General features: G+C 34.7%; 1 protein-coding gene across 5 annotated transcripts in view; it reads right to left on the bottom strand.

Annotated features, from left to right (window-relative positions):
- Nucleotides 1-2655: 2655 nt before the first annotated feature.
- MIA2 (MIA SH3 domain ER export factor 2) overlaps nucleotides 2656-20038 on the bottom strand; it is an 86276-nt gene continuing 68893 nt past the window's right edge. The window contains exons 24-29 of one of the 5 annotated variants that reach the window (XM_037503236.2): nucleotides 18640-18768; nucleotides 14899-15057; nucleotides 10237-10359; nucleotides 5784-5836; nucleotides 4704-4938; nucleotides 2656-3276 (exon numbers count right to left, since the gene is read on the bottom strand). In XM_037503236.2, coding sequence (XP_037359133.1) covers nucleotides 3110-3276; nucleotides 4704-4938; nucleotides 5784-5836; nucleotides 10237-10359; nucleotides 14899-15057; nucleotides 18640-18768 — 866 coding nt within the window. In that variant the 3' untranslated portion in view covers nucleotides 2656-3109. The remainder of the gene's footprint in view (nucleotides 3277-4703; nucleotides 4939-5783; nucleotides 5837-10236; nucleotides 10360-14898; nucleotides 15058-18639; nucleotides 18769-20038) is intronic. The other 4 variants (XM_037503239.2, XM_037503240.2, XM_037503237.2 and 1 more) reach the window with 4 other exon arrangements.

Here is a 20038-nt window from a genome sequence, read left to right as displayed (position 1 = left end):
ACAGTTTTTTTTTTTTTTAAAAAAAGGCAAGAGGCAATCTATGACATATAGGTACACTCCCAACAAATCAATACAAAAGGCCAACTCTCTTCACAGACCTAGAGAACAACTAATATGTTTTTCAGCAGAACAAGGCTTCAAAGACAAAAAATTTTAATAACAAATATCCAACAGAAAAGACATCAGATAATTTTTTAAAAAACAAGATACAGTAGTAACAATATGGGGGGGGGGGAAACAATAGAAAAGTAGGGAGGGATACTGTATCCTTGACTCAAGTGTAAAACTAAAATGTGTTATTATTCTGAATGTGAGGGAAGAGAGAGGGCTAAGAAAAATTCATTGTTTAGGAACATTCTCTTCAGAAGTAGCCCCAAAATTATGATAATGGTATTTATAGAGAATGAAATGTAAACTTAGTATGTGATTCGGCCTAACAGTGACTGTTTATTTATATGATGATAATGCAAAGACCATGACAGACTTTCAAATTTTAGATCAGCAACATATTATGCTTTTAGGCACAATATATTGCCAACCATGAAAATTAAATGTATAATAAAGAGAAAAATAGGATTCTGGCCAGGGTGTGGTAAAAAGGGAAGTGGAGTAAAGGGAAGAGATACTAATAGAGATTTAACCACATTAAAATTACAGCAGATGACCTCTGCTTTCCTGCCCACTGTTCTTCTAAGCAAGTGTAATTCAATAAATCCCTTTGCTGTTCTCAAAAAAAAACTTAAAAATTAATTAAAATTACAAAAGTAACAATAGAAAACTTTAAATATCCACCCCCACTCCTGAAAAGGAAATAGGAATGGAAATAGGATTTAATTTGCCATCTTAAGAAATCAATCTACAAATTGGTAAGTTTAATAAATCAAGTGGATAAATCAGGATTTAGTATAAGGATATCTTCTAAAATCACCAGAATAGGGAAAAGGAGAAACTAGGATAAGAAATGCAGAAAACTTGATATTCATACTAAGAATCTCTATTACTTGATCTTTTCCCATTTAGTTATATGCTTCAATAAAAATATTTTAAAAGTTAAAAACATTCATTTATTCTAGAACCTCAAAGTATCTTAAACTACTCAGTCCATATTAAGTTTTCTTGTCTGCCACTGTGCTCTATGCAAAGCTCTCCTTGCCTCCTCTTAATTTTGCTTCCTCATTTTTCCAAGTCTGATCTGCTTTCTCTACTGTCCTCTTTAAGTCATGACAGGCCACCCCCCTCCTTAGATAAACCAAATACCTTCACTTGATTGGTATATTCTGCACAAGTTCCATCTCCTTTTTCTTTCCTTTTACTTTCCAACCCCCCAAAAAAAAGTCTTTAATTCACCCGCTAAAATATCGTTTTTAAACACCAAATGAATAATGATTTTTATGTCCCTCATTTATCGAAGCATTTTACTTAGTGCCTGTCTTCTTTTTTTCTTTTTCCCCCAAAACATGGGTGAGAACAAAGAGGAAGGGGAAATACCTCACTAGAACAGTGTTCTAAAGAACATCTAGGGAAATGCTCTCATGAAATATTCCAGTTACAAACGTGTTACTGCTTTGTTCCAGAACAGTTAATCTTCTGGCCTTTGGCAATGAAGAAAAAAAATCCAAATACAGAATTAAAAACAAGGACCTCCCTGGTGGTGCAAGGGGTTAAGACGCAACCTATGAAGCTGTCCGCAGCCTCTGCAGCACGAGTTCAATCCCCGGCCAGCCAGGGAGCAACCCACATGGCGCAGCAGACCTCTCCTGACTTGCCCACTGCTCCCCTCAGCAGTGTACTTCGGTTGATCTGCCTGTTCTGTTCCCCTCTCTGTCTCTGGTGAATCCTCTCACCCCCACACCTCTGGCCTGTACCCCAGCTCTCATATGCATAAATAAATAAATCTTTAGAAAAAAAATTAAAAACAACCAACTTGTAGGCATAAATATTGTGATATTAACTATACTTAATTGCCTTTCCTTTCATAATCATATTAATGTTCAAGAATACAAACCTGAATTAAGGAAACATTCTAAAACTACTGAGTCCAAAATTCAAAATGATGGCTCATTTCCTCAATACTGCCCTATAGTAAACTTCAACATGCCCACTAAAAACAGCAATATCTTACAAATTAAGATAAAAGCAAGAAATAAAACTGTATCAGAAGTCTAAATAAACTAAAAAGACTGAAATTTAACATGAAACAATATCCTGGTTTGCTTTAAAATATAATCAATTCTTGGGGCCTCCCTGGTGGTGCAGGTGGTTGAGCACAGCGCTGTGAAGCTGTCCGCAGCCTCTACAGTGCCAGTTGGATCCCCGCCGGCCACAGAGCAACCCACATGGCGAGGCAGACCTCTCCTGTCTCGCCCACTGCTCCCCTCAGCAATGTATTTCGGTCATTCTGCCTGTTCTGTTCCACACTCTGTCTCTGGTGAATCCTCTCATCCTCCTGCACGTCTGGCCTGTACCCTGGTTCTTGTATAAATAAGTAAAATCTTTAAAAAAAAATTTAAAAAAATAAAATATAATCAATTCTTACTTTAAAAAATGTATAGATTTGTTGCTTTTTCATTCACTTATCTTAACAAAAATATATCATCTTTCTTGTAAATAGACATGAATGACTGAAAGACCCATATAAAAGTACTGGTAGAAGAAAAAAAACTAATGGAACCATATGGAAAAACTAGCTGATCTTATTATTATCAATGCCAAACAAGTCTTTAAATGAATTAAAATTTATTTAATTAAACATAGTTACTTTCACAATTGTCTACAGTCATAGTAAATACAGTTCTTGGCATAAACACAGCCTTTGGTGTTTAAAACATACCTGCAAGATTGCATATATAAAACTCCCATTATTATTTATGTGATAGTGGCTCTGTTACTCAAATTAAAATAATTACACTATCTAGAATAAAATAAAAAGGAAATAATTTACTCATAAGATTCATATTTAAATCATCTTTATTTACAAAATACTATCCTGAGAATTATAATTTCATGAAGCTTCAATTTGAGCAAAAGTATAATCACTTAAGTAACAACAGTTACTTAAACTGAAAATGAGAGAAGTCAAAATTACTTTTGAAGAGGACTAAAAATTTTGTCAAGTTTCTTGTGGTTCTGCATTTTCAGTAGTAGGCTCATTTGAAGGCAGAATCGACTCTGAAGGAAACTCACTTCTACTTTCAGGATGTGGGGGAGGTGAGGGAAAATATCCAGCTCTTGGGGGTAGAAAAGGAGGGAAACCTCTTGATGAATAGACATTTCTCACTGTTGAAAGATTGGTAAAAGACATTTTTAATGTTAAGCACCTCTACTGCAGTCCTAATAAATCATAAGCTTATAACTTCCAGCACTGATTTTTATATCGAAAAATTGACACCAGAATAATTACTTAATCTAATAAATGAAATTTTACATTTAGAAAAACATACACTCGCCAACTACACATGACTAAAGGAAACACTATTAATTTTACATGTTTTTTGACCTATGTAAAGCTAACATCTTAACACTTTAAAAGATAGAAATTATTTCCAAATACACAAAACTTCTTTTTAAAAGTTTTCACGTGTAATTTTCACCAGACTTAAAATTCAAATCAGTAGTTCCTAATTCTAATTTGGCATTATCCTAAAACATTTCCAGTTAAATTAAAAATCATATCGGAAGCCTCCCTAATGGCACAAGGGGTTAAGCACCTCACTATGAAGCAATCCGCAGACTCTGTAGCACAAGTTCGATCTCCAGCCTGGCAGGGAGCAACCCACATGGCACAGCAGACCTCTCCTGTCTCACCCACTGCTCCCCTCAGCAGTGTATTTTAGTCAGTCTGCCTGTTCTGTTCCCCACTCTGTCTCTGGTGAATCCTCTCACCCCCTGCATCTCTGGCCTATACCCTAGCTCTTGTATGCATAAATAAATAAATCCTAAAAAAAAAAAATCATATTGGAAGCGCTCCCACCCAGCTGTAACTATGCAGGTGCTTCTCCTTCCCTTTCTCCTTTTGGTTATAAACCGATCCTTTCAAATGTTTAAAAAAAAAAATACTGAAATCCCCCAAATAAAATTCATTTTAATTCACCTTGAACATTAAAAATAATGGAGAAATAAGGGAAGGGAATGAGCACATGAGACAAATAATAGGCTTTTTGTGTAGCATTTGTAACCATGTATTTATTCTGTAGAAACATACATTTCTACATGAGAATGTATAGATATAAAAACAAATTTTTTGTTTCTTATGTGATCTACAGAATTGACTAATCAAGTGATCAACTGACTAATGAAACACATTAACTATTAATTAAAGAAGATAAACATTTGAGGTTATAAATAAGTAGGGCTACATTGGGACTACTTATAAAAAAATTTTGTTAAATACTTTATCAGCAATTTTAATGCTAAAATATAAATTGTAATTATTTTTAATAGTTGACAACAATAGCAGTTTCTAGCAAGTAAGGTACAAATAACTTTAGTCTTAACATATGACTGCTACAAAAAAGCTAATGATTTTCTTGACTACAGTATCCATCTAGTGATAGCTGGCTAATTTCCCAATTTGAAAAAGTAATGGCACACTCCCAGAATGTGAGAAAAATTTTCTTCCACTGTGTTACTACATGAATAGAAAGTGAAATTAAAAACTTTGATTTATTCTATAAGACATATATTAAGTTTTTTAAAAAGCATACTTGCAAATGAAGGAGGTGGTGGGCCAGGGAAATCCCTTGGAGGAAAATAATCTCGGGGAGTTCCATACATGCTTCCTGGAGGAGGCGGAGGAAAAGGAGGACCTCTTCTCATGAACGGGCCCCTTGTGTCCACTGGAAACAATGGACCTCTGACTGGATGAATCGGTGGGGGGACAAAACCAGGGCCGGTTGCTTCACTTTCAGCAGGGAGAGATGATTCTGACACATTTAAATTCTATAATAAATTGACATACAACAGTCACTAAAACAACATAAAATTTCCAATAGTTTTCCAGAAAATCTTAGGCTTAAAGTAAAGCAATCACAAATATTTTAGAAACTCAATAGAAAATAGCTATAACCAACAAAATAAAATTCTGGCTGAAGATAAAATACAAAAATGGTCCCAAGAGCACCATCAAAATATACATTCTTTTATGAAGTACATACTGAAAAAATTTAAAGAGCTTATATTTATATTTTCAAAGAAACCCAAAGACTGTAAACACAAAAATAAATTATAAAACACTAAATAAAGGACCTCCCCGGTGGCACAGCAGTTGAGCACTGGGTTGCGAGGCTGCCCTCAGCCTCTGCAATGCCAGTTAGATCTCCAGCCACCGGACGAGGGTCCCACATGGCGCACAGACCACTCCTGCTGTGCCCACTGCTCCCCTCAGCAGTGTACTTTGTCAGTCTGCCTGCTCTGCTCTGCTCTGCTCTCCACTCTGGCTCTGGTGAATTCTCTCACCCTCCCATGCTTCTGACTGTACCCAATGCTTGTATATTTAAAAAAAAAAAAAAAAAAAACCTAAATAAAAATCCAAGGGAAATTCCAAATTCTTGTTTAATTAAAATAAACATATTCAAGTTTCTGGTCTGTAAATAGTACTTTATCGCCATGGTAAAATCCAAGGAAAGGGAAGAAACAGCTGTAATGCTAATTAAGAAATATTTGTTAAAATGAGAGGATAAGTTTGATATAAAAACCTAGTAAACCATTCCATTTCCATTCTAGTAAACCATTCTAGTAAACCAGCAGGCTCCTGAACATATAAGAAATTCCATTTCAATACTTACACTGAGATCTTCTCTGCTATCAATTCTATTGGATTCCATTTCCAATGGTCCATCTAGACATAAAAATTAAACCATGAGAAATACATGACTTATCACTTCATTCCTAGATATCTCCAGATCATAAAGGACACTGATTACCTCTTCACTTCCCTTGTTGGCACATAAACCAGCGTGACACCATCATTCTATGTATTAGGGCTACAAGAACAGTTTGCAATACCTGGAAATTTTGCAGATGCCAAGTTCTAGAAAGCCTGTGGCAGTGATTTCCTCAGTTTGTTCCCAGGCAATCCTGCTGCAGAAGCAGCATAAGGAGATTTCTGGGAGGTAGCATCCCTTTCTTCATTTTTCTCCTGCCCTACTTCCCCTTCCTTTTCTCCCTTCCTGTCTCTCCTTCTTTTCTTTCCTCCATCTCATCCTTCCTTATTTGTATATGAAGTGACAGATTAACATCCATTTAGCCGCTGTTTGTAAATAAATGCTTCTTGACTTTGTTAAAATCAAGAACTGCTCAGTCTCTGAGAACCTAAATTCAAACCCTTTCTCTGGCCACAACTACCTCTCCTCTCCTAGTTTTCTGAGTGACTCACTACCCCTGTTCTTCCATGTCACTAAAGATTCTAGTCCTCTCATCTAATCTCAGTCTCCTCCTTTACTTACTTCCTAATTAAGTGAACTTCAAATCCATTGACAATTTTTCACCTGTGCTTCACAACATCTAGTCCTATATTAACCCAACCCTCCATTTCTACCTTGTCTATACCTGAGTCACTTAGTACTTTTAGGGTAAAATAAATCATAGCGCTGTGCAGACTGGCACCACTCCAGGATGACAGATCCCCAGTCAAACTTGCAGTAGCTCACTACCAAGCCTACCTTCTGTATCTTCTAAGCCAGCTTTCTCCTCAGCAATTTCAAACCTCCATTCTCTTCAAACCTAATACCAGTCACTTAGAAACTCTCTTTAACTTTGTATAAATACATCAATGTATCAGCAACTAAATTCCTATGATCTTTCTTCCTATTTTCATGGAATCTATCAGCCTGATTCTATGCTCAGATTTCCTGACCCCTCCCCCAGCTTCCTTAGTGTCCTTCATCTTTCTGTTGCCTCCCTTATCCTTTCCTGCTAGAAACATCCTATCAACAAGTCTCTCCCAACTACTATTTAAGACTGAGGCAAGGGCCTCCCCGGTGGTGCAGCAGTTGAGCGCTGGGCTGTGAAGCTGCCCACAGCCTCTGCAGCGCCGGTTTGATCCCTGGCTGCCGGCGAGGGTCCCACATGGGGCAACAGACCTCTCCTGCTGCACCTGCTGCTCCCCTCAGCAGGGTACTTCATCAGTCTGCCTGTTCTGCTCCCCACTCTGGCTCTGGTGAATTCTCTCACCTTCCTACGCTTCTGACTGTACCCAGTGCTTGTACAGATAAATAAATAAATCTTTAAAATTAATAAATAAATAAAACTGAGGCAAAAACAAGACTCCCCTTTGCAGCTGCCCCTTCTCCTTCACAATCAAAAACTGTTAATGCATACTATCTGTAATTCCTCCTATTTTGTCCTCACGGGCAATTCCACTGCCCCACTAAGACCTTATTTTCACCAAGATCAAAAATAGTCTTTTTTAAACTAAAGCAGGCACTAACAGTCCTTTTGCTTCTCACCATTGTTGATCACTCCCTCCCTCTTTATTCTCAGTCTTCAATCTCTGTAGCAGACTCATCCATCTTCCCTCTGTCTCTTCTTTCTAGCTGATCCTTCTCAATATGATGGCTTCACTACCACTGACTACCTTTAAATGGTAGTATCTAGGAAGTTTCACCTTCAGTCCTATTCTCCCCTCCTTGAGGAGCTCTTACAGCTTTAATTTGATGTATATCAATGACTTCCAGATGTGTCATTCATATCTAGATATTTCCCCAAGGACTTGAACTGCCTACTTGAATATCCATGCAGGTATTATCACAGGTGCTTGTAATTTTTTAACTTCAAAATTTAAACTTAAAATCTTTCCTGTCAAACCCTCTGCTGTTCCTTTTTCCTTGTATCAGAACAAGCAATAGCCCAGGTGGCACAGGCAGGAAACTGGGCATCAGCCAAGACTCCTCCCTCATTCCCACATGCTTTCAATCCTATATACTCCCAAATTCTATTTTCTTGAAATCTAATCTTATCTATCCATTCTGCTAAATTATCACTATCACTCCTATCAGTCTCCTAAAAAATTACCTTCCCCTCCAATCTTGAATACTATCTTTAATCATAATGCAACCAGATTAATTTCTCTAAAATGCAGATTGTTTCTGCATCAAAACTATTTAATATATTGGTATTATCCTGAGAATAGGATCAAATTTTCTAGACAAGTTTGGAAACTCTTGGAAACTTTGTGCACTGCTACTTCTTCATTATTTGTTTCAGTATTTCCTGGCTGCACTCCATGCTACAGCCATAACCTACAAGGCACTCAACTTTAAATCTTTAAAAATGTCATTCTCTTCCTAGAACATTATCACTATCATTCTGATTCAGCTAATTTCCCCTTTAACTTTCAGCTTATATGTCACTTCCTCCAAGATTTTCTTGACTACCACATACTCAAAATACCAACAACTTATCTGGATTAGTGCCCCATATATTCCCATATTTTGTATTCACTCCTTTTGTCACTAAGTAGTATAATCACCTACAGGCTTTTACTAGATCTCAATATACAAGGAAACACAGCAACTATCATAATGCCTGTCATTATACATTCTATAGACATCTGTGGCTGGATCTACCACTCCTTCATTTCAATAAAGTATAGACATCAAGTGACAGTTTGGTAGTCAGACAGACATGGGTTCAAATCCTGCCTCATACATCTCCTCTTGAGATCTCATTTTTTTAGTTTTGGATTCTGCATCTTTAAAATGAGGATAGGGCCTTCCTGGTGGCGCAGGCAGTTGAGCACAGCACTGTGAAGCTGTTCGCAGCCTCTGCAGTGCGGGTTAGATCCCGGCTGGCTGGGGAGATACCCGCATGGTGCAGCAGACCTCTCCTATCTCGCCCACTGCTCCCCACACCAGTATATTTCAGTCAGTCTGCCTATTCTGTTCCCCGGTCTCTCTCTGGTGACTCCTCTCACCTTCCCACATGTCTGGCCTGTACCCCAGTTCTTGTATAAATAAATCAATCTTTAAAATAAAATGAAATAAAATAAATGAGGATAAAAGTATCTACTTCATAGGTTCATTGTGAAGTATGAATGACATAATTTAGTTTCATTCAATAAATGTACCTCTCACCATTTAACTTCATGTAAATATCATATACTGCCAAACCAGTACCTCCTTCATTGTGTTTTTTCTGATCCTTCAACTAGATGGAAGTTCTTTCTGTGAACACAGCATGTTCTCTAGCAGGACTTATTATTCTTACCAGTACTAATTAAACATATATTTGATTTGCCCTTCTACCGCATTTAATTAGCTTCTTAAAATCAGAAACTATATCCTATAATTATTTTATTTGCCATGGCATGCAGAGTACCTTCTAAACAAAAAGAAACTAAAAATTATTTGCTAAATTGAATATTGTTCAATTATGGGAAAAAATGGACATGCAAAAAATTTTAACAAGATTACTTTAAAAATCGATGTTCGATCACACATGAAGCTTGAATTAATGAGGGGAAATGATTTCAAAAGTCAATCAGAAAAAATTAATTTGTAGTTAATAATAGAAATCCAGATCAAAGGTCTGCTTCTTTGCTTATGACTCAAAAAAGATCGATTATCCTTTAAATATTCTAACCAGATAATAACCCCCTACGTACACCCTTTCCTGAGGAAATTTTTACCAATAAATTTAATTTTCTACTTATTCTTAATCTTTTTATTTTGTTAATGTTATATATGTCTGATTGACACATGGATATATGTATTTCCCAACTTCAATTAGTTGCTGTGATAAAGTCTGAGTTAAAGAGTACCTAACAAATAGTAGGTAGCTCAGTAAACATTAGTTAATCCTGTCTAAGTATGAAATGTTTAAACAAGGTAATTGAGTAATCAATTAAACAATCAACAAGGCATGTACTCAAATTATTTTGTTTGTAGATTTTCACATGTCCATTCATACCAGTGTATTTCCCTTGGTTACTCAACAGGATATATGTAAATGGAGTGAAAAAGTAGAAATACAGTCTAGGAACAGAATAAAATTAACCAGCGTAGGTACATATAGTGAACTCATTACCATGGTACCCAAACCAAGCCCAAAGTATATGTAGATGCTATGGATGTATACAATATAACAGGAAACATAAAACCAGGAAATTTTCAGGAAAGAGATTTTGGCCTTAAAAGTTATCAGAGAAAGCAATTATATTAGTTCTTGACTCAGATTTTAAATCTTTAATATAACACCATTATTAAGGGGAAAAAAATACATACACAAAATATTCCTTACCTACTTTATCCAGAGATGGCATATTAAAACTTCTGAGTTCTGCAGGTCCAGATAGTCTGCCAGAATTTGTATAAAATCTGTCTTGCCTTTGTGGAGGAAAAGCTGGATCAGGATATGGTTGGCCTAGAAACAAATTTTTAAAATATTTTCATTAGTATTAAAAAAAATCAAGTTTACGTAAATTTAAAATATTGAACAAAGATGTTTTTCTTGTTTCTACATTCCTGACAGACAATAATATACAGTGTTAGAAAATCAGTTATTTTCCTAAAGGTAGTAACTTTGCTTTTGAAATAAACACAGTGTAATATGCTACTTTGTATTTGAAAGTTTCCATTAGTATGCATTAATTAGAATACATAAAGGGAGTTTAAATATAGTAATCTAACTTTCAATTTTAGTAATAATGAAGTAGATACACCAATATATCAAAAAATACTACCATATCAAAAAAGCACAACACAGTATTGTTCTGCTTCCTAACAAAGAAGGAAAAAAGCAGTATGTTGTTAAGAGCCTAGCAAGAAATTTAGCAAAGCAAACAATGACAAAAGAAACGGTCACACTAAAGTAAGAGTATCATTCAGAGGTCATCAGAGATCAAATTTTCATTAACTTCAATATTTTGGGATTTAGCATCTCTCCAAAGCTAAAGGGAAAGATCGTTAACTCATCAGATGAATAAAAATCTCACAATGTTCAGCTTAAGGACATCTGAATAGATACATTTGGGCACAGGCTCCAACACAGGTGAATCTACAGTTACTCTTCTTTATTCCCAGGAATCACTTATGATGACAAAATGGCAATTCTGGGATCTTTGTACAACTCATCATTCTTTATATATATATATATATATATATATATATATATATATATATATAGGTAGTTATCTATTTTTGCTAAGTGATGACAGATTAAGCATCTGCCCAAGTCCAAAAATAAAAGATCAAAGGGGGTGAAGTGTAATTTTCCTATCCTCATATATATGATAAAAAGTCCTAAACTGGGGCCTCCCCGGTGGCGCAGCGGTTGAGCACTGGGTTGAGAAGCTGCCCGCAGCCTCGGCAGTGCCGGTTCCATCCCCGGCTGCTCCCCGGCCACCAGAGGAGGGTCCCACATGGCACGCAGACCTCTCCTGCTGCCCGCTGCTCCCCTCAGCAGTGTACTTCGGTCCTTCTGCCTGCTCTGCTCCCTGCTCTGGCTCTGGTGAATTCTCTCACCCTCCCGTGCTTCTGACTGTACCCAGGGCTTGTATAAATAAATAAATAAATCTTAAAAAAAAAAAAGTCCTAAACTGTCTTCCATGACTGTCCTTGGCAGTGATTCATAATGTGAACTCCATACAATGTTGGATATGTCACTCCTCATCTGATTCAGCCACATGGGACCTTAATGACACATACTTTTCGCATGCAAAGCCAAGGAAACTATCTGGCATCAACCAGAATCAACAGAAAGTATTATATTTAATAAGCTCCCAAGGGTCAAGGGATGTGACTTAAGAGAGAAAGATCCAGATAAGACTTGAAAGTTCAATTCTTCCCCACTTCAGAATCTAAGCAAAGAGCTGTCTCAAAGCGTCTGAATTAACCCAATGGAAGAAACGCAATACTAATTGCTGAGATTTAAACTGAGTTTTCCCTTTCTACTTTGAATATGAAAATAATGAAACAGCAGAACTGGGCAAGGACATAAAGTGGGGAAAACATGCAAACTTCCCAATTCTTTCTTAATCAGGTCTCAAGATACCACATTATTGTTTTGCTTCTAAAATATATTCCTAACAATATCAGCAACCTCAGAAAAAAAATTTTGCATCTATAAGAACCTATTGTTGGCTAAGCATTAGTGACACAAAGTTGGTTTTAGTTAGTCCTTTTTCAGCCTCACAGTCTAACAGTTACAGAAACAAGTAAATACAATGTAATATACACTGTGACCCTCATAAAGGAGCACACAAATAATATGTTGGGTGGTTTATCTAATTCTAAATGGAGTGAACAGGTGTCATAAAGGAGATAAAGCTTGTCCTGAAAGAAAAATAAGGAAGCTTAAACAAGTAAACAACAGTATTCTGCTCCAACTGTAAAAAACATATACAAAAGGCATATAATAACACTCACTTCATGTAAGATAAAGTTATGCGAAAGGCCTATCATAAATGAAAGACTGAAATTACAGAAAATAAGGACATTTCCAGTGGGATCACCTTATCACATCTTTCAACAGTTGTTCTAGGTACTACATAACTTAGAACAATTTTCTAGTGTTGGTAAACATTTTACCCATTTGAGGAAACTAGGAATAGGAAGTCTGCCAGTAAGAAGTTTTTTTTGTTTGTTTGTTTGTTTTTAAATTTTATTTTTTTAAGATTTATTTATTTGTTTGTTTGTTTGAAACTTGAAGTTCAAGTATATTAACTTTTGGGGTATAGTTCCAGAAGCATAGCCTCTTCGATACAGTTTCTCTTGATATGAGGAACTATAACCAAAACTGAAGTATCTGGGCACAAGGGTTAAGATACGACCTATGAAGCTATCTGCAGCCACTGCAGCATGGCGCAGCAGACCTCCTCTGCCTCGCCCACTACTCCCCTCAGCAGTTCAGTCAATCTGCCTGTTCTGTTCCCCACTCTGTCTCTCATGAATCCTTCTCACCCTCCCGCGCATCTGGCCTATACCCTGGTTCTTGTATTAATAAATAAATCTTTAAAAAAAAAAAAAAAGAACTACATTACAGATAATTTCAAGTAACTAAAGAATCTATATTCATCAAAATTTAGTTACCTTATTATATTTTTAACACAATATTTTAAACTATAATATTTTAGGGCCTCCCTGGTGGCCTAGAGGTTAAAGTCTCAGTGCTACACAACACTATGGCCTGAGTTCAATCGATCCCTAGCCAAGAAGCTAACCCACATATGTGCAGCAGACCACTCCTGTCTCCCCCACTGCTTCCCTTAGCAGTGTATTTCAGTAAATACGCCTGTTCTGCTCCCTACTCTGTCTCTGGTGAATCCTCTCATCCCCTGCACCTCTGGCCTACCTCCAGTTCTTCTACACAGAAAAATAAAACCTAAAATATTTTAAAATTTTAGAAAAATCTTAAATACATAATTACTAGGAAGCAAGATTTTTGAGTACCTAAGCAATTTCTGATAATAAGCCAAGTTTGAGGTAATATGGATGGATCTGGAGGGGTATACACTAAGCAAAATAAGAAAAAGAAGATAAATACTGGATGGTTTCACTTAAATGTGGCATATACAGAAACAAAACAAAAGGGTCAGATAAAATTTGTGAGTTTTCTATAGGAAGGTCCTCTACATACACAGATGTAAAATATGACTCCACCAGAACTTTGCAATGAAGTCCCTTGAGAAATGGTTTTAGTTTATTAATCTTCATTTTGTCACACCCAAACTTTTCAATGAATTTCAAAGTCAAGAAAGAATCTCTGAATGACTGCAGAATAGAGGCTACTATATGGGGAAGGAGGGTGGAAGCGAGAAAAAAAGTGAAGGGGTCCAAGAGTAAAGGACTATGGATGCTTTGATGTTGGCAATGGTATGGTAACATCTGAGGATCTGAGGTATGACCCTACTCCCCTAAATCACATACAGTTTTGTAGACCAGTTTTACCATAGTAATGAGAAAAAGAAGAATCTTTGAAAGACATTCTATGCCACCCCCTCCAAATTCTTAAGCTTGAAAGTTACAGAGTGCGTGTATATGTAAACAATAAGAAAAATACTCAGCTTTCTCAGAATTACGCAGGAATTCATTCACCAACAAATATTTACTGAGCAACTATGGTTGAGCATTATTCCAGGTGCTGGAGATATAGTGGTGAACAAGTGACACAATCTGTGTTTTTATGAAGTTGATATTTTCATGATATTAAACAAAGGAAAGCCAGAATATAAAGAGTCATCACTTCACAGAACATACACACACACAAGTATGGCAAGACTAATTCTTGGAAATTAAAGGGCTTTTGTTTTTCACTAAGATATTCTTCCCTCTCAAGGGAAATAGTATTTCTTTAAGTGCAATGAATTTATACAGAGCAGGCAGGGCCTACTTCACATAATAGTGTCTTTGAAAACAATGCATAAAGGAAAAGTTTAGCAAACTAATTTAAATATATTCTCTGGGGAAGTATTAGAACAGCAGATAATTGTCTTAATTCAATGAGAAAGACAATTACAGGAAGGTGGAATATAACTGCACAGAAGTGATGAAGGAATTTTTATAACTATGCTTATGAGTATACACACACAAAAATCCCTAAAATACAAAACTAAATTCTGAGAGGAGAATGTTAAGATGATGACATTTTGGGTGGTTTTGTTTTTTTTTAACTTTACTAATTATATATTTGCACATTGTTTGGACTTCCTAAACAAATGTATATTGCTTCTATAAGCAATAAAAACAACAAAGACATCCCATTTGGGGATGAAAACAGCTTTCTATAATGTGAATAAAACCCCTAAATACTGCGTTTGAAAATTTATGTTACTGCTGCTTTCTAGTATGTATTATGGCTTTTCTTAAGACAAGGCACTCTACTACTACTGTTCTCTTACATTCCCACATGTTGTCTTTCCTACTAGCGGTCTTTCAAGTACAAATAACTATACTCTTTCCATACCGGAAGGAGGGATCATCATCCTACGATCCTGTTCCCATGGAGGTGAGAGGGACCCAGTGTCAGACGGTGCTCTATGAGGATCAGTTAGCCTATCACAGCTTGATTCTCCTCTTTCATTGGGAATCTGATGGTCCAGAGGATTCCCAGGGCCTCTTGAGCCTAATTAAGAAAAGAAAAACTATTTTGTCTTATATAAAAAAGTATTCTGAGACCTATCATCAAATAAAATCCAGAGACTTTTTTAAAAAGTAAAAACAGACTCCAACAAAATTACCCAAAGATACATTAGATTATAACTCTCTACCAAAGTCATCTATAGAACAATGAGTAAAAATAATTTTGTCGTGTGCATAAACACTTACCTATAAAATGTTTTAAAATTTATCACATTATCATTTATACATATCAGTGGTTAAATTGTAAATTACAAACACTTGTCTGAAAAATGAGAGGAGAAAAGTAAATTGAAAAGTAGAAATTTCTATATCAGATTACAATAAGTATGAGTTTTTGTTGCCTAACCTAATACAAAAAAAGTCAAAATGAATATGATTTCTTTAAAATAATCACCTTGGGGACTACATACCTATTTCAATGATTCCGAATTACTGTTTTTTTTTAGAACAACTTATTTGGAAATGGAGTCAAATAAGAGTCACTGAGGAAATTATATCTCAATGTTGCAACATGACTCCGTATTTCTAGCCAAAAATTATTTTTTATTTTAATTTAATTTACTCATTTGCCAAAAAATTATTTAACCATGCTGATTACAAACTTTATACCCATTAGATAAATGTGGCTCTAAATTTAGCAATTTCTAGATATCACACATTTACCTTCAAGAGGCATTAATAGCTCTAAAAGTTAGTCTAAAGCAAGAGTTTCAAAAATAACCACAATTGTTATATAAACACTTTGAACAAGATAACATTCATTTAGCTCAGAAAATCAGGCAAGTTTACATTTGAAAAAGAGGAAAATCATCTTAAAGTTTCCTTTTTATGACCACAGAAAAGATAGTACCTCAATAAATAACCCATATTCAATTAAAGTTTAAAAGGCAAATATAAAAAATTTTTAAACCTTAAGTAACAAAATATATTGGGTTGTCAGAATTCATTACGCAGTTTTGCTTGAAAACCACAGAAAAATTACATCATGACCTTTCCAACAACCAAATATAATTAATACCTTCATTTATCTGTTGTGGAGGAACAAATGAGGTATTCTCAAAATTATACTGCCCAGAAGACAAAAGCTTATTCCTTTCAAGGAAACGTTTTTCAAAAAACTCATCTTTTAAATAAAAATCTTTCCAAAATACAACCCATGTTTCAATACCTCCTTTAAGAGAGGACACTAAAACTAACTGTAACTTTTCTTGGTAAATTGTGCAAATCAATAAAAGCATTTTTTTTAATATATAGTAATCTCTTAAAATGTTTTCAATCCACTGTCTCTCATGGCATCAAGAAGTCAACTGACTTCTATATAAGAAAGCCAACTATCTCTTTTCCTTACAGATTTACATTTTGTTAAATTCCCCAAATCTTTCCTTCCAATTTGTTCATCCTTCTAATCAGTTCATTAGAAGAAGACTGAGAAAGTAGAAAATCAAACTGGCAAGAAATGTTAATAAGGCTGAGTTCAGGCAGAATGAAGCTCAGAGCTTTAAAGGAGACATTCAAAGGTTTTCTCCTGATTACTTAATTCTAGAGGACCAAAGCTCCCTGCCAACTGACTGACTACGAGCTGGAAAATTTTAAGTTTGAAAAATGCTAAAAGTTAAAATTTTTCATTCTGACCAAAAATTATATATATTTTACTCTAAACAAATTATTTTTCCTATATCCATCTTATTCAGCCATATCTAATCCAAATTTAAAGGCAGTGGATATCCTTCTGTGGCTCATAGATATTTTCAGTCCAAAGCAACTATTTTAAGACCTGCTGATAACTTATCTAAAACTTCTATAGCTTTTCTAACAGCGTAAAACATCCTTGCAAATAACCTACACAAATCGTATCTCACAAGTAAAAAAGAGGAAGGAATTTAAATAGGAGAGGAGAAACCAAAGGTAATTTTACTCTTATTCCAAATAATCAATAAACTACAAGCAATCCTTGACTTATGTCATTCAACATCCAGTAATTCACATTTGTCAGGAAGCCAATTATACCCTTTTTTCTAGGGCACTGTTTTTCAAATTGCTAATTGCAAACCCATTGCAGTACATGAAATAAACTTATATGCATTTTTTTCAATGAAATAGATTAGAACAGAAAATATCAAAGCATTAAAAGCTGTAAGAATTCATGTAACTAGTTTCCATTATATTGATATTGGTGTGTAATGTGACATGATATGAAATGTATTTCTTATTGTCAATCAGAATAAACATTGGGAGGAAAATGGATTTAGAGCACTTACAGAACATATGTGAATGTTAAAATTAGGAATGCTCAGAGCAAAGCTCTCCTAGGTTGCTATGTCAGTGGACAATTCATTCTCTTTCTCTAGGATCTCCAATTCAAAGCCAATATAAATAAAGTTCCCTTCAGTGTCCCCAGGTTGTGTACCCAATCTACACTAACACTGGGAGGCAGGAAGGATCATTGCTGAGTGTAGCTAACTAAGAATGGGGAAAGAAGATCTAAATAGGAAACAGGCAAAGGGAGAATACCTTGTGAACATAAAGTAACACATTAATTTTCTCATATTCTTTGAAGATAAATTTTAAAAATGTCCAAAAATATTTAAAATGTCAGCTTCCACGGGGAAATACAGACTTTCTTTGTAACTGTTTTGATGAGTAGTATCCATTTGAATATATAAGCTTTGGTATGCTGGGTTCAGACTGCTGTTTTTATTAAGTCCTACCACTTTCTGTTTCTATCTAGATTATTCAATATGCTAAAATCACCATCAAAAAAAGAGGCCATGACACTGGTAAAACATTCTATCAGATCTTATGAAACATGGACTTGAGACTAAAAACCTAAGATTTTTGATTTTGGAATAAACAAAATTCTATAGCTTTGAATTCTGCCACAATTCAAGGGAAATTTTTAAGGTAACTTGCAAAGTCACTAAAGAATAGTGAGAGAGCACTAACACCAAGGATAAAGGCTATGAGGTGAATGCAGAAGACCAACAGCTAACATTTAAGTTTAAAACAAGCTAAGAAGTTATTTAAAAAAACACAGCAGAGGGTAACATAGCAGACAATCTTGAGTATGTTTTTCAAGGTACTAACAAATGATTTAGTTCTCCTTTAACGTTTCTATCAGAACTGTCTGCAAGAGAGAAATTCTGAGTTCCTCAACTCTAAAAAGAGATTCTTTCATTTTCTGATTTTCTATAATTGAAGAGAAAGTGATAATGAAGTAAAAAAAGATTTAAAAAATTCTCCTTTCTAATGTTACATCAAATACAATTTTATGCTAGGTTACATTATTATTGTATTTTATGTACTCTTTAAATAAAGTTTTATATTATAAAGTATGATGTATAATTTTTAAGAAGTCAAAAATGATTTAATTTCTAAGAGAAAAAAATATATTGAACTATATTAGATGCATAAAGCTCCTTTTCCAAACAAAAGTCACCCACAATAAGTACAAGGAATGCCTGTATTTTCTAAAGGGTTACTTTTAAGATCATTTTAAAGATAAGTTGAGATGAAAATATAAAGTAAGGAAGAAATATAGAGTAATAAAGATGTTTAAACAATATACCTCTTCCTCCTCCCCCTGGAAGCAAAGGTGAGAGTCTGAGTGGACCCTCCAACAAAGTTGGAGGGGAGAGAAAAGCTCTCGTTTCAGATGAAGGTCGACCCAATGGTGAGGGACCATATGGGGAATGCTCTGGAATAATTAAAACAGCATATTTAAATTCAATTAACTACACTTTAGATTAGAATCCCATTTCAACAATTACCATCAGGTCATCCTATTGCCATTTAAGTCTAATCCACGCTCTGAATAAATAATAAATATGCCTTGGAATAAATAAATATGCCTTGGATTTTGCTACTATAAAACAGAATTAAATATGGAACCTTGAGTTATGAAAATCTATAATCAAATGGTCACTTTAATCAACAAAAGCATTACCCTTAGTAATTAATACACTTAACCATATAATATTAAACAACAAACTGGTGATGTTTTGGAATTATAAGAGGATTTGGGAGCATTAAGTTAATTTTGTTTTGAATAGCAGGATTCTCCCAGATATTTCAGCTGGTGAATGTTATAACAATGAAGGGCTCAGTTTAAATCAGGGCCAGATAAGCTGTGCTGGGTCATGAACTATTTGAGTGAAGTTCAGTTTGAAAAGTAGGGGAAAAATACCCAGAAAATATTAGAAATTACTTCTACTCCTTACTAATGAAAATGTTTATATATACTAAGTCAGCAAATAAATCCCTTTATAAACCACACAACCAAGAGCCATATCATTTTACAAACCTTACCACTCCCAAATAATGATTATGCTCTTAAAAAGCAACTTTCTTTTTTTTTATTTTATATATTTTTTACATCATTTTTCATTTTTGTACAATGTATGCATTTTCATCTTGGTGAAATCAACATTCTTAAAAAATAAACTGAAATATCACCAAAATAATACTTTTTAAATATGATACATTTTATTGTGTCACTTACATAATATACAAATTTAGTTATAAGAGAAGATAACAACATTATTTATCCTCTTTGAGTCTAAACAAAAAATTTCTTTTGACTACAATTCCCCCCCCAACTTAGTTAAAACTGAAATGCATATAACAATTTGTTATTTTTTTAATGTAAGAAAACTTTCATTTTAATGAAACAGGAATCTCAAAAGTGATTTTTATAAATTTTAAATGATTATTAAAATGGAATTTTTACCTCTATAAAGATAGGTTTATTTTTTCTGGCTCAGATGCATGATTACAATTCAACCAAAATTATTTTGAAAACTTAAACTATTTTTAATAGCATGAGATCATTAAAGATGCTAACTCATTCATAAATTAAATGGACAGAAATATTAAATACACCTTCCAAAGTTTTGATCCTTTCTTAGGGATAATGAAAGCAAGCAAAACGCAGATTATGAAGTTTTTCCATTTTTTAAATTAATACT

Source organism: Talpa occidentalis, unplaced genomic scaffold (genome assembly GCF_014898055.3).
Source record: "Talpa occidentalis isolate TD23 unplaced genomic scaffold, MPIMG_talOcc4v2.1 talOcc4.11, whole genome shotgun sequence".
NCBI lineage: Eukaryota > Metazoa > Chordata > Mammalia > Eulipotyphla > Talpidae > Talpa > Talpa occidentalis.
This window is presented reverse-complemented; position numbering and strand designations above follow the sequence as displayed.